This window comes from Galeopterus variegatus, unplaced genomic scaffold, assembly GCF_000696425.1.
Source record: "Galeopterus variegatus unplaced genomic scaffold, G_variegatus-3.0.2 Scaffold1944, whole genome shotgun sequence".
Taxonomy (NCBI): domain Eukaryota; kingdom Metazoa; phylum Chordata; class Mammalia; order Dermoptera; family Cynocephalidae; genus Galeopterus; species Galeopterus variegatus.
In genome coordinates, this window is record NW_007728055.1 from 247,281 (window position 1) to 262,484 (window position 15,204).

A 15,204-nucleotide genomic window follows, 5' to 3' on the forward strand; every position below is an offset into this window, starting at 1 on the left:
GACCAGTAAGGGGATCCCAGCCCTTGACTTGATGTTGTCAGCACCACACTCTCCAAGTGAGCTAACCAGCCATCCCTATATAGGGATCCGAACCTGTGGCCTTGGTGTTATCAGCATCACACTTTCCCAAGTGAGCCACGGGCCAGCCATGGCAAATTTATTTTAAAAGATTCAAATCTTAATACTTTGACTTTAAAAGTTGTTTTCATATAATGCCTTAATTCAAATTTACATTAACATGTTTCCTGTGTGTTTATAGCATATCAAAACTGCTAAAGTTGTAGAAAAGAGAGAAAATAAGGACACTGAATTCCCAAACCAAAATTTTAGTAAGTACTTTTTGTTTAATTCTAGTTGCTCTTTATTTCTCTCTATACTTCATTTTAACCCCACTGGCTTTCACTAATTTGAAAAAGATAGATTATAATAAATATGTTTGGCTTTGTGCAAGGAACTTTTGAAGTGCCAAGGAAAGTAACACAATCTGTGTTCCCTAGAAGGCTGAGTATGAGAGGGAAGAGGAAAGATCAGTTAATCTCTTCGTCTCAATATGTGAACTTTTAGAGAATTTTATACTTACACCCATTTTACTCTGCCAACTGCATGAAAATACCATAATTTTTGTTTTATTTAGATGAACTCCAGGACGTTCCTGATTCACAGGCAGTGGGAAAAATAGATAAACCCATGTAAGTATGAGAAAATTCATCAAATCATTTAGCATATATTAATGTTACTTTTAGATGGATATAACAGATTTGAAAGAAAAAGCCTTATTAGAATGTAGTATTAGCATTAATCATCTCTCAAGTGTTATTAGTATTAACAACACAATGGGGAATAGTCTATATGTTTTTTCCATATGAAACAACATAACTTTTCAAGAGACAAAATAAATGATATTTTAAAAATAATAAAGTATGAATCTGAAGAAATTTAACTTAGTCTCAATACACAATAGAACATGTAAGATATATTTAAGTAGATACCAAAGTAGGGTACTCTTTTCTAATATTCCTTAACCTGGTCAATTATATAATAAATTTTTTGTCATGACTTATGAAAATATTCTCATACCTGACAATTAACACATTGCTTTCAGCAAATAATGACTAAATAAAAAATCAGGATCTTAGAGTCATTAGCTGATGTTTTGTAATCTATTAAGCAGTCGAATTTATTTTCTAGATTACCTGGTGTTTTAGACAACGTCTGTGAAAATAAAATGCACTCCAAATTGGCATGTTGGACACCTGTAACAAATATTAAACTATGTAATAACCAAAGAGCAAGTATTTCATCAGGAGACACATTCAATCAAGGTGAAATGTATAGTTTTATCTGTATGAAGTAGCAGTTAAAGGAAATATTAATTTTTTTCAAAAATCTAACAAGCATTTTTGGTTTTAACATATTTTACATATTACAGTATATTATTAATTTAATAAGAACATCTCATTTTTTCACTAGATATTGTTATCAACAAAAATCTTGCTAACCCAAAATCATCCTCTTCGATATCTGATAATTCTGAAGAAACTGGAAAGGTGAAATATACGAAAGAAATAGTGGAGCATAACAAAATAGATAAAGCAGAAGTAGAAGTTTGCAAAAGAAACAATCAACAACAGAATCATTCTAAATATTCAGAGCAGAACAATACTGAAAACACTAAGCAGAGTGACTGGTGTATTGAATCTGAAACTACTTTTAAATCAGTTCTCCTAAATAAGACTGTTGAAGAATCTCTGATCTATAGGAAGAAATACGTATTGTCAAAAGATATGAATACTGCTATTTGTAATAAAAGCCATTCTCCTAGAAAAAATGTGAAAAGTCTTAAAAAATCGGGGAAAGAATGGACTTCTAAACTCAATTCCTGGGATTTGAAAGAAAAAAAAATGGTGAGCTTTCAGTGTATTTTGATTTCTGCATATCCATAAAGTGCCTACTTGATAACGTTAAGAAAGTGAAAGAAGTTTGACTAATTGCTGCACATTTAATACATGTAATACCTTATTCTTTAATTTAGTACCTAGACTCTGAGAGCAAGTTTCTCCTTAAACTCTTCACTTACCTCTCCCTAAGTCCTAGCCCTGATAGAACAGTACTCAGCCCTTGTCAGGCATGTGAATATGTATAGAATGAATGAACTTTATCTCTTCTTTCTGGGCTCTTCCAACTCTGTCCTTTTGAACATGTATATAGAAGTGTTTGTACCTCTCTTAAAATTCTTACCTTTTTTTTTTATAAATATTTTGTGTGTGTGTTTTTTCCTCTGTGACTGTAACCTATTAGAGAATAAGGACTATATTTTATTCGTTTGTTTTCATGCATGTCCTAACACAGCTTTACCACAGTAGCATCTCAAACACTTCTTGAATGAATGCATATCAAAGTTTGACAAGTTTTGCAAGAAAGTGCATAAATAGATTGGAAGATATTGTCTTCTATTTTAACTGTTCTTCGTCCTCATTGGAGCCCCATTTTCTTCTTCAGACTTCTTCTCTATAAAACATCTCCAAGACATTTTTAGCTACTCTGCACCTACATGCACAGAAGAAAACTTTACTTTTTTCAGTAGTTATTATAAATATTTTTATTTTGTTGCTATCAAGATGCAGATTAGGACAATTTTTTAATCAGAATACAACTCCACTGCCAATAATGCAATCTGCTTGTTGCTATTCCTAAAAAGAAATAATCCAGGTTTTACAGGCTTTTATTTGCCTTTGTCTTCTGCAGTATTGTTAATATCTGGGTAGCCAGATTTCTAGAGTCAGTGTAAAATGTTCATATATAGAGCATCTCAATGTGCAAATGGTATTTAATAGATAATTTGTAATTATTGTAGATAACTAGGCATTATTTAATTTGTCTTGATCAGTCTTCTTTTAGAAAATTTTTTTAACCTGCACCTCACTTTTTGTGCCTAACTTGACTTCTTTCTTATATAACCACATCTTTTTGGGCCCCTTTTTTCTTAGTTCCTAGTATGCTATTCTTTTCTCTTTCTAGTTTTAGCTGCTATATAGTTCCCTCAGTCCCTGGGGAAGTAAGATTCTTTTTGTCCAGACACAGATCTGTCCTTCAATTTTAATTTTAAATTGTTTTCTTTGGAGTTTAGAATCATTTCACAGAATTTCCCTGATGTAGTCATTCCTTTTTGGGGGGAGCACAGAAACCAATTATCTCTTCTAAGCTGTGCTCTGATTTTTTAAAAATCAAGTACCTGTTTTCAGAAGTTTTCTTCAGTCCTTCATAGGGTCACTTACTGTATCATTATGCAGGTTTCTTGTCATTTTCATGGATAACTCTCCTTTAAGGTAGTCATCTGTCTGATACTGTCTTTCTGCTTATTGGATCAGCCCAGAGCAATAGAATCTCTGCAGTTAAACAAAACAGATTTCCAAGGTAGCTCCAAATATACTGGAAGTTCTGAAATCATACATTATTTTAGAGGAAGTTAATTTTTGCTATGTTTTTATGAAGCCAAGTAAACCCTGCCTTCTCTCTGATAATCTCAAGAGGGACAGTAAGTAATAACTTACTACCTGTTACATATAAAAATATATGGACTTAAAAATGGTTAAAATAGTAAGTTTTATGTTATGTGTATCTTACTACAATTTTAAATACCCATATGTCTGATGCCCAGAAGAATGTAAATATAAAAATCAGGAGATCTTTGAGTATTGTTAGAGATTTTTAAACTAAATCATCTAAAATTATGCCAATAATAATTTTTACTTTGTAGTGTTTTCACTTTCATTTTCTAAAAATTAATATTTTATTTTTTGAAGCAGTTTAAGGTTTACAGAAAAAAAAAAAAAAGTACTGACACTTCTCATACATTCCCTTTACTCATTTCCCCTATTATTAACATCTTACATTAGTGTGGTACATTTGTTAGAATTGATGAGCCATTATTAATACAATATATTAACTAAAGTCCATAGTTTATATTAGGATTCACTCTTTGTATTGTACATTTTGTGTGTTTTGACAAATATGTAGTGACATAAATCCACATTATAGTATTATACAGAACAGTTTAACTGCTCTAAAATTCCCCTAAGCTCTACCTATTTATTGCTCCGTCTCTTCCTCCTACCAAACTTTTGGCAACCACTGATCTTTTTACTGTCTATATTTGCCTTTTCCAGAATGTCATGTGGTTGGAATCGTACGTAGTATGTAGTCTTTTCAGATTGGCTTCTTTAACTTAGCAAGATGCATTCAAGTTTTCTCCATGTCTTTTCGTGGCTTGATAGCTCATTTCATTTTATCAATGAATAATATTCTATTGTATGGATATAACAAGGATTATTTATCCATTCATCTATGGAAGGACATCTTGGTTATTTCCATGTTTTGGCAATCATGAATAAAGCTGCTATAAACATTTGTATGCAGGTTTTTGTGTGGACATAAGTTTTCAACTCATTTGGGAAAAATACCAAGGAGCATGATTGCTGAATAATATGGTAAGAATGTGTTTAGTTTTGTAGGAAACTGCTGTCTTCCAAAGTGGCTATACCATTTTTGCATTCCCAGTAGCAATGAATGAGAATTCCTATTGATCTTCATTCTTGTCAGCATTTGGTGTTATCAGTGTTTGGGATTTTAGTCATTCTACTAGGTATGTAGTGGTATCTAATTGTTGTTTTAATCTGTAATTCCCTAATGACATAAGATGTTGAGTATCTTTTCTTATTTTTATTTGCCATCTGTATATCTTCTTTGGGAGTTGTCCATTCAGATCTTTTGCCCATTTTAAAATTTGTGTTTTCTTTTTTTCTTTTTGTTGAGTTTTAAGAGTTTTTTGTGTATTTTTGGATGTAAGTCCTTTATGAAATATGTGTCTTGCAAATAATATTTTCTCCAAGTCTATGGCTTGTTTCATTATCTAAACTGTCTTTTTGGCAGAGCAAAGTTTTTAATTTTAATGAAATCCTAATTATCAATTTTTTTCTTTCATGGTTTGTGCTTTTGGTGTTGTATATAAAAAGGCCAAACCCAAGGTCACATAGATTTCTTATGTGTTATCTTCTAGGAGTTTTATTGTTTTGTGTTTTACATTTAGGTCTGTGATCCATTTTAAATTAATTTTTGCGAAAGGTGTATGGTCTGTGTCTAGATTCATTTTTTGTTGTCCAGTTGTGTCAGCACCATGTGTTGAAAAGACTGTCTTTTCTTGTCTTTGCTCTCTTCTGTCAAAGATTAGTTGACTATATTTGTATGGGTCTATTTCTGGGCTCTCTATTCTGTTCTATTGATCTTGTGTCTATTTTAACATTACCGCACTGTCTTGATTACTATAGTTTTTTAGTCTTGAATTCGGGTAGCATCAGTTATCTGATGTTTTGTTCTTCAGTATTCCGTTGGTTATTATGGGTTTTTACCCTTCCATATAAACTTGAGAATCAGTTTGTTGATATCTACAAAATAGATTTCTGGGATTTTGATTGGGATGGCATTAAATCTATAGATCAAGTTGAGAAGAACTGACATCTTGACAATATTGAACTTTCTATGTACATGGAATATCTTTTTATTTAGATCTCTTGATTTCTTTCATCAGTTATATAGTTTTCCTCATGCACATGTTTTGTTAGATTTACATGTAAGTATTTCATTTGGGGGAGTGCTAATGTAAAATTGTGTTTTTAATTTTAAATAGTCCACTTGTTCATTGCTGGTTTATAAGAAATCAAACAATTGACTTTTTATATTAACCTTGTATCTTGAAACCTTGCTATAATTGCTTATTAGTTCCAGCAGTTTTTTGTTTTGCTAATTCTTTGGGATTATCTACATAGACAGTGAGGTCATCCATGAACACAGACAGTTTTATTTTTTTCCTTCCCAATCTATATACCCTTTATTTCCTTTTCCTGTCTTATTGCATTAATTAGGACTTCCTGTACAATGTTGAAAAGGAGTAATGAGAAGAGATATCCTTACCTTGTTTCTGATCTTAGCAGGAAAGTTAATAGTTTCTCACCATTGAGTGTCATGTTAGTTGTAAGTTTTTGTGTCAAGTTGAGAAAGTTTCCCTCTTCCTAGTTTGCTGAGAGTTTTTATCATGAATGGATGTTGGGTTTTGTCAAATGCTTATTGTGCATTTATTGATTTCTTCTGCGAAGTTTTCTTCTTTAGCCTGTTGATATGATGGATTACATTAATTGATTTACAAATGTTGAATCAGCCTTGCATACCTGGAATAAATTCCACTTGGTCATGGTACATAATTCTTTTTATACATTGTTGTATGCAGTTTGCTAATTATTTTGTTGAGGATTTTTGCATCTGTGTCTATGAGATTGGTTTGTAGTTTTCCGTTTTTTGTAATGTCTTTGGTTTTGGAGTCAGGGTGATTTTATCTGCTTCTGTCTTCTAGAAGATCATGGAGAATTGGGATAATTTCTTTCTTAAATGTTGAATTTGCCAGTGAACTCATCTGGGACTGGTGCTTTTTGTTTTGGAAGACTATTAATTATTGATAAAATTCCTTTAATAGAGATAAGCCTATTCAGATGAACTGTTTCTCCTTGCATGAGTTTTGGTAGACTGTGTCTTTCAAGGAATTGGTCCATTTCATCTAGGTTATCAAATTTGGGGGCATGGATTTCATAATTTTCCTGCATTATCATTTTAATGTCCATGTGTTCTGCAGTGATGGTCCATCTTTCATTTCTGATATTAGTAATTTATGTCTTTTCTTTCTTTTTTTCCCCTTAATTAAGCTATCTAGAGATTTATCAATTTTATTGATCTTTTCAAAGAACAGGCTTTTTTTCTATTTTTTAAAATTTATTCTCATCGGTAGAATCTTTAAAAAATTTTTTTCTACAGAGCACTCTGAACAGTTCTGTATGTTAAAAGACTTATCCTGAGTTGTTTTAATGCCTAACAAGGCTCAAACTTTTGAGAATAATTTCTGACTCCTTTTTTTCTTCTTGTAGGTGTAAATAAAACCAGATTTTTCTTAGGCTTTCTTTTCTTTATTTTCCTTTGAAAGTTAACTGTAGAGTTTTAAAGTAACTTATAAATAATTTCAGAGAGAAGAGTCCAAAGAGAAGGGATTTACTGATGCAGCACAATCTTTGATAAGGCAAATTAATAAGAGATACAAACCAAAAGATAACATAAAGTCTACAAGAAAATTAAAGGACTCTTGGATTGATAGGTATGTTCTTAAATTTTAGACATGAATATTTTCCTGACAGATACAATTATTTTACACAGTTTAAGAAAGGTTAGTTTAAAACATGTATTCAAATAATGTAACTTTCCAGTAGAAAACATGGCTACTTATTACTTTCATAAATAGTAGCTGATTAAATTATATAGGAAGGGAACAAAAATTGAAATTTGTCATTCTAGAGCCTGGATACATTTTATAAAGAATAAAAAAACATCATGTCAATAACAGTATAATAGCATTTCAGAAATAAATCTAGGATATAGACATTTTAGAATTATATTTATTGAATCTAGTAATGAATACAGCTAAATATATTTAAATACACCATTTAATGAAATACAAAGTTTAAATGAGCTGAAATGAGTTGTCTGTATATAGTAAATAATACATTCCTTGTTTGCAATCTTTCTGAAAGTTAATTCTATTATTACAAAGTGTCCATTGATAGGTTGTCAGGTTGTTAATTCGTTTAAATTCTGGCCTAATTATATGGCATGAAAAAATGACTCTCATGGCAGAACATTTATTTTCAGTTATTTGGCACTTCCTGCTGCATTAATGATTCAGCTTAGAATTAACTATTATAGGTGCTATTTACTATGTGTGAAGTTGCAAAATTATCAGACTGACTAGTATTGTCACATTTTGGTTATTTATAGCATATTGAATTTAGATTTAGTGACCCAAATATGTTTTAACTTATATAAGATGGCTTTTATGAAAAATATTCTACTGATGCTTAATTGCTTTTTAAATTTTGACAAAATCTTTTTTATAGTGGCTTTCCAAACAAATCTGATGTACAGCTTAGTAAGGTAGGTGTCATTTATTTACAAACTCAATGATATTTGACTATAAGCACTAAAATACTTGTAGAATAGTAGTAAGATGGAATTAGATTTAATGTTTTCAGAATATTGCTACATGGACTATAAAAACTCAGAAGTTTAGTGGCAAGTACTCAAAATAGCCCCCTAACCTTCTGTTCTATTTTTCAAAGAAAATGCTCCTTTTACATATATGAGCACAGTACTTTTATTTTTCAGTACATGATTCAATATGTCCTTATCACCTTTTTTTTTTTTCTTTTTTCTTTTCCCTAGCTGTTTCCATCTCTTCTGACAATCCGATTCTTCTGAAGTCCCAATTTTGTTAAAACATTTACTATTCATGCAGGCTTAAAATATCAATTATCTTTGATTTATTCCTCACAGTTACTTTCTATTTCTACTTAATTTATCAAGTTTTGAGACTCACCCTCTTAAATCTTCTCTCCCCTGTTTCTGCCAACTCCTATTATCCTATTATCCTTTCAGTTCTAATTTTCAATCCTTGGATTGTTACAATATCCTTTATGTAATTCTCTTTGTTTGTAGTAGTTCTTGGTGCTAATCCATTCATTACATTCAATACCAGCTTTTTTTGTTTCCAAAGCACAAAGCTTCAATCCCTCATTTGCTTGTTCAGAAAACTTTTTTGGTTCCTGCTTTTTATTGAATTAGATGAAGACACAGAGTGACTCATTAGTCTCTTTAAAAGACTCTCTTATTTCTTAATATTAGTTCTCTAGACAGGTTTTGTTTAGCTGAAACATGATAATTTGAGATTCCCTGAAGTGTCTTTCCTAAGTATTTGTTTATACTTTTACTTTCCCCTTTGGAAAGAACTTAGAGCTAAGTCAGTAGGCTCTCCTACAGTCTTTTCTGATTATCAAAAATCTTATTCCTCCTTGCAAGCCTTGCTTCAGAGTCTACCTTCTTTGTGAAAGCTTTTCAAGGGCCGGCCTGTGGCTCACTTGGGAGAATGTGGTGCTGATAACACCAAGGCCACGGGTTCAGATCCCTATATAGGGATGGCCGGTTAGCTCACTTGGGAAAGCGTGATGTTGACACCACCATATCAGGGGTTAAGATCCCCTTACTGGTTATCTTTTTATTTTTTTTAAAAAAGCAAACTTTTCAAAGTACCGTGACTCAAAAAACCCAGTTTGGCAAGAATTCTAAATCTACGCAATAATTTTTTTTGTAACTTTCTTTTGATATTTCATTCATTATTGCAGGTTTTGTTTCTTTTTCTTCTTTTACTAGAGTGTAACTACTTTGAATCATCTTTGTATCTTCTGTGACACCTTTGCTTACTTTTGCATCTCCCCTTTAATATCTTTGCTTATTTTTTTTTTTGTCTTTTGTCTTTTTTCTGTGTCCGGCAACGGATCGCAACCCTCAGTGTTGCCCCCAGACCCGACCGGGGACCGGCAACGGGATTGCAACCCTCGGTGTTGCTCCTGCCCCCGCTCAGCCAGTGAGCGGGAACCGGTCCGCATGTGGGATGCGAACCCTCGGACGGGAGCACCGCCGCGCTTCCCAAGCGGCGCACTATCCAGTGCGCCACCGGGCCGGCCCTTATTTTTATATATTCTGTAATACCTAGCATACACTGGCATGCAAAAGATGAATGAACATATGTATCTAAAGACTGGCAAAAATCATACTAGAGAGGATAAGTCGGATAAGTGATTAGAGGAGTAATATAATGTGGGATAAACTTTTGGGAATAATGCAAATATTTCTATGTAAAATAGCCAAAAGCAATAATTAAATTGAAGATGAATCACAAATTAAAACGAATACTTTAAACCTAATATTTCTAACTTACTGGATATTAAATTAGTCTTCTGATTATTTCTGATTAGTAATCAATTATTTAGTGATAATAATTATTTGTATATTTAATCATAGTTAAATTTCTTTAATAAAGTGATAGTTTATTAAATTTTATTTTATTTCTTTTTTTTTGCCCTTACTACTGTGTGACGTGGTTGAGTATATTTAGAGCTGTAGGCTATATGAATAATTTTACACTTATTTTTCCCTAACAATACTAGTTAACTGATACTTTTTTGACTATTTTACATAAACCTTAGGCTCTCCTGAAGTTTTCTGTTTAAGAGTTTAAAGCACGGGCCGGCCCGGTGGCGCACTGCTACAGTGCGCCGCTTGGGAGCGCGGTGGCGCTCCCACCGGGGGTTCGGATCCCACATACAGACCGGTTCCCGCTCACTGGTGGAGCGAGGTGCGGGCGCAACCCCGAGGGTTGCGATCCCGTTGCCGGTCCTGGTCCGGTACGGGCGCGACACTGAGGGTTGCGATCCGTTGCCAGACATGAAAAAAGACAAAAAGGGAAAAAAAAAAAAGAGTTTAAAGCAAACAAGAATCAAAGTGGAAGCATACTTGTTTTGTGATTCTAGAATCACTAAAATTTAGCCTGTAGAATACTAATGAGAAGGCATTTATCTATGTGCAACAATGTCAGTAAATATTAAGGATATAAGGATTTTATATTTTACATTAGATTTATAATATATTTTAAGTATGTCTTCAATATTTTTTAAAGTATGGATGTTTAATTTTTTATTATACATATTTAAAGTGTATAACATGGTATACACAGCCAAGTGATTACAGTAGTAATGCAAATTAACATATCCATCATGTCACATAGATGCCTTTTTGTGTGTGTGTGGCAAAAGCACCTAAAAATCTACTCTCTTAGCAAGTATCCTGACTACTGTACAATATTATTAACTGTAATCTTCATGCTCTGCATTAGATCTTTAGACTTATTCAACCTACATATCTGCGACCTTGAATTCTTTGACCTGTATATTCCCATTTCCTCTCCCTGCCCCCCGCCCTGCTCTGGTAGCCAGTTTTATTCTCTATATCTATGTATTTGACTTTTTTTTTTTTTTTTTGATTCCACACATAAGTGAAATCAGATAGGTTTCTTTTTTTCCCTGTGTCTGGCTTATTTTATTTAGCATAATATCCTCCAGGTTCATCCATGTTGTGGCAAATGGCAGGATCTACTATTTTTAAGGCTGCATTATATACTCTATTGTGTGTGTTTACATGCGTATCTCACAATTTCCTTATCCATTCATTTGTTGATGAACACTTAGGTTGTTTCTTGGTTATCGTGAATAATGCTGTAGTGATCGTGGGAGTGCAGATATATTTACTAGGTGCTGATTTCCTTTCTTTTGGGTATATTTTTATTGAATTTACATTATGGAAAATGTTACAAATGCCAGATTTATATTAGAGGAAGCAAAACTGGAAAATACATGACAATTTCATTGCATGTATTATGTTTGCCAACTTTAGTAATGTACAGGTTTGAATGGTTTTATGTAAATCTGTTTTTATATTTAGGAAAAGGTTCAGAAAAAAAGTTATAGAAAACTGAAGACTACTTTTGTTAATGTTACTTCTGAATGCCCATTGTAAGTAGTATTCTTGTAAATCTTTTTCTTTTCTTTATATTTGAAGAGACTAAATGTATTTATTGTACAATGGAGTAAATATTTCTCTTCATTTTCACAGGAATGATGTTTACAATTTTAATTTGAATGGAGCTGATGAACCTACTATAAAACTTGGAGTAAGCTAGAAATCAAGTTATTTTGTATTTACCATGAATTTGTTAGAATGTATGATTTTTAATGTGCATGTTCTTACTGATATACTTTAAAAACATTTTTAAATATAATGATTTATTTAGATAACCATTCTAGGTATATTTAGTTTTTTTCAAATCTTTTGGAATAAGAGAAAAATAAGTAATTGGGGGGTGGGAGGACTTAGACTACTGTAACAACAAAATCACTTTGCTTATTGATGCAATAAACTTAAAACAAATACTCTTATTTTGTTTTTAGTATATTTTATTATATTAGCTTTCTTCTTAAATAAAAATATTATAGTAAACTTATTGTCAAATCTTTTGATTCTATGAAGTGAGAGAAACTAGATTTTGCAATAAACTTAAAACAAATACTCTTATTTTGTTTTTAGTATATTTTATTATATTAGCTTTTTTCTTAAATAAAAATATTATAGTAAACTTATTGTCAAATCTTTTGATTCTATGAAGTGAGAGAAACTAGATTTTATGTTTATTTCTTTTCATTTTTGATTGCCTTATTTTAACACTAAGAACCCTTTTTTGTTTTTTAAATGTTTATTTACAATACAGATCCAAGAATTTCAAACTACAGCTAAAGAAGCCTACGTGGATAATTCAATTAAATTGTATGTGTTTTATTATAATTAGATAGGTCAGATTAAAATACACATATCTCCATCTTTTTTTCCTCTCTTAAATATCTCCTCCCAATCTGTCTTTAAGAGTTGTTAACATATGAGAAGAGTGAAGTACTGTCCTGATTACTCCCACTGTGATTCTTTAACTTCAGCATTTACTTTTAAAATTAATATGCGATTTCTCTGCACTTTAAATATTAGTTTTATATCTTAGATCATAAAGCTGAATAGGCTTAGTAGTCCTTTAATCTAACCTCATTATTTTATAATTAACTGAGGTCAGAGAGGATAGGTGACCTAGCCAGAATTATATAGTTAATTAATGAAAGAGTTAAGGCTGAAAACACAGGTCTAATTGTTCAGTGCATGCTACCTTAAGAAAAAAAAATATGAATGGTATTTTAAAATTAATGCATATTTTTGTTTAAGGGTAGGTTTGCAGAATCATGATGAACTTGAACCTTCTCTCAAAACAAAAGATAAAAGAGTAAGTTATAATATCCTAATGTGTCTATTAAAAACAGTATTTCTTTTAATTTTTTAATGCCAAAGGTTATTAAAGAACTGGAAAACAAAAATATTTTGATTTTTTTATTCTTCGATGAGATTATGTTCCCATTATGACTTTTTTTTTTATGGTCTTTGAGCTATTTGTAATCATTTAACAATAATAGACATGACAACTTCAGTTACTTTCTTTGACAGTATTAAATTATATCTCTTTGGAAGTAAGCTGTTCTGATTTAACTTTTAATTAACAACACCAATACCAAAATACAAATCTCACTATCTGATTTGGATTTCTGAGTGATTTTCTTGGTTAGGTCCTTAATGCCATATGGATTAGTATGTTAAAAAATTAGAAGTTAGTTTTCATGTTCATCGGGATTTTGTGGGGCTTAACTCACCTTGCATGGCATATAAGAAGACATATTTCTTCATCTATTTCAAGGATTTCTTTTTTTTTTATATAGATTATAACAAATCATAAAAAGAAAAATCTCTTTAGTGATACTGAAACAGAAAACAGATGTGACGACAGCAAGACTGATATTAGCTGGCTAAAAGAACCAAAATCAAAACCACAGCTAATAGACTATAGTAGAAATAAAAATGGGAAGAAACATAAAAGTGGGAGATCAAGTAAGAAATTATTTTTTATAGAAATGTTGCAAATGATTTACCATTTTAATGATATAATAAAATGCATTATTGGTTGAAAAGTGTATTTTTCTATGTACACGGTTTTTAACTACTATATACCCTTATGAATACGACAAAACTTACAGTGGTTTTTTAAAAATTATTTTGTAATATAGTTATATTTAAATTACTTTTCTCTTTTTTAATAGGAACTTAGGGACACAAAATATTATTTATCATAATCCTTGCTTCATGACATACTGTCATCACTTTTCTATTCATGGCCCACTATTATTAGTTATTTAGTGAATTAGTTACTGTGAGTAATGTATTAAGTATTCATGAACTCAACACCCTTAAACAAAACCAAAACTTGCACTTTGACACTAACCTATATCTATTTACATTTATTTACATATTTATATATATACATATATTTTCACTTCTCAACATCCTATCTCCGTGCTGCACCCAACGTGCATACTTTTTAGGAATTCATATAGATGCAATAAAAATATATCAGAAGGAAAACAATTTTCTTGAAATGTTTTTTGCACGTGTCGGAACGTGATTTCTGCTTTTTTCTCTGTGATACTGAATCTTCTGAAGTAGTTGGATAAGATTTAGAGGTACGGGTTTTGGCTAGAGATACTTTCATAGCTGAACATCAATTTCAGTGTTTGCTAAAACACAAAGATTTTATATATTCTGTTTTTAAAAAGGAGACCTAAGATAACTATACTTTTCAATTAAATGTATTTATCAGCTTTTATTTTATTTCATGATTAAAAATAACCAGTTAGTGACCTGTTGGGGAGGGGTGGTGATAGCTTAAAAAGAGGTAAAAAGTGAATTTTGGCCTATGTTTAGAAATGATGCTGAATATTGAAAACAGGTGAGAGACCAACCAAATGCATGAGGAAGAAAAGCAACAGGATTATCATATATAAAAGGGACAGAAGTATCAAATAGCATAGTGTATTCAGGGAATGCAGTATTGAGGTAGTTGGAACATAGATCATATTTGTAGTAAAATGGTAAAAGGTGAGGCTGGATCTGGTCATGGAATCTTGAAGCAGTGTATGCCAAGGAGAAACATGATAAGCTTCACATGCCCTCAGGAGTCTTACAGTCTAGCTGGAAGATATACAAATAAAGACATTTATAGCATAAAGTAGATTAGAGATCTTGGGGAGACATTAGAGTTTAGAATACTGGAACCAGTAAATACTTAAAAAATTGGACTTCTTTGTGAATTATTTTGTCTAAATAGTTGAATGGCTACAAGCTAATATGCTGGCTTATTGCCAGGATTATAGGATCTTTCTTCCAAAAAAGTTTTGCTTCCTTGGCTTGGATAATCTCATTTCTTAGGCTTCAGAGAATATTTAGAAAGATGACATTGTGCTTGAAAGGCAAAAAGGGAAGAGGGACTAAAGCTACTATCAATCATACAGATAAATCTTAGAAACATAAGATGTATGGAAAATAAATCATAGAATATTACATAGGATATGATATTATTTTATAAAGCTCATTACAGTGTTTAGAGATACATATCTGTGAAGTAAAACTTTTTTTTTAAAGCAAGTGAATGAGAAACACAGATTTCAGGATAGTGATTATCTTTTAGCAAAGGGGATATGGAGGATGGTATAAGACAGCATACACAAGTAGATTCAGCATTTTTCGTAATCTAGTTCTTAAATTGAGTGGTAGATTTATGGGTGTTAACTTTATAACTTG

The 15,204-nt window shown here is 31.5% G+C and overlaps 1 protein-coding gene across 1 annotated transcript in view; it reads left to right on the forward strand.

Moving 5' to 3' along the window:
- SYCP2 (synaptonemal complex protein 2) overlaps positions 1 to 15,204 on the forward strand; it is a 59,273-nt gene that overhangs the window by 31,602 nt on the left and 12,467 nt on the right. Inside the window, exons 19-29 of the mRNA XM_008579701.1 lie at positions 260 to 329; positions 635 to 689; positions 1,189 to 1,322; positions 1,471 to 1,904; positions 7,065 to 7,192; positions 7,989 to 8,025; positions 11,425 to 11,495; positions 11,596 to 11,653; positions 12,248 to 12,303; positions 12,745 to 12,802; positions 13,290 to 13,458. Of these exons, the coding sequence (XP_008577923.1) occupies positions 260 to 329; positions 635 to 689; positions 1,189 to 1,322; positions 1,471 to 1,904; positions 7,065 to 7,192; positions 7,989 to 8,025; positions 11,425 to 11,495; positions 11,596 to 11,653; positions 12,248 to 12,303; positions 12,745 to 12,802; positions 13,290 to 13,458 (1,270 nt within the window). The remainder of the gene's footprint in view (positions 1 to 259; positions 330 to 634; positions 690 to 1,188; positions 1,323 to 1,470; positions 1,905 to 7,064; positions 7,193 to 7,988; positions 8,026 to 11,424; positions 11,496 to 11,595; positions 11,654 to 12,247; positions 12,304 to 12,744; positions 12,803 to 13,289; positions 13,459 to 15,204) is intronic.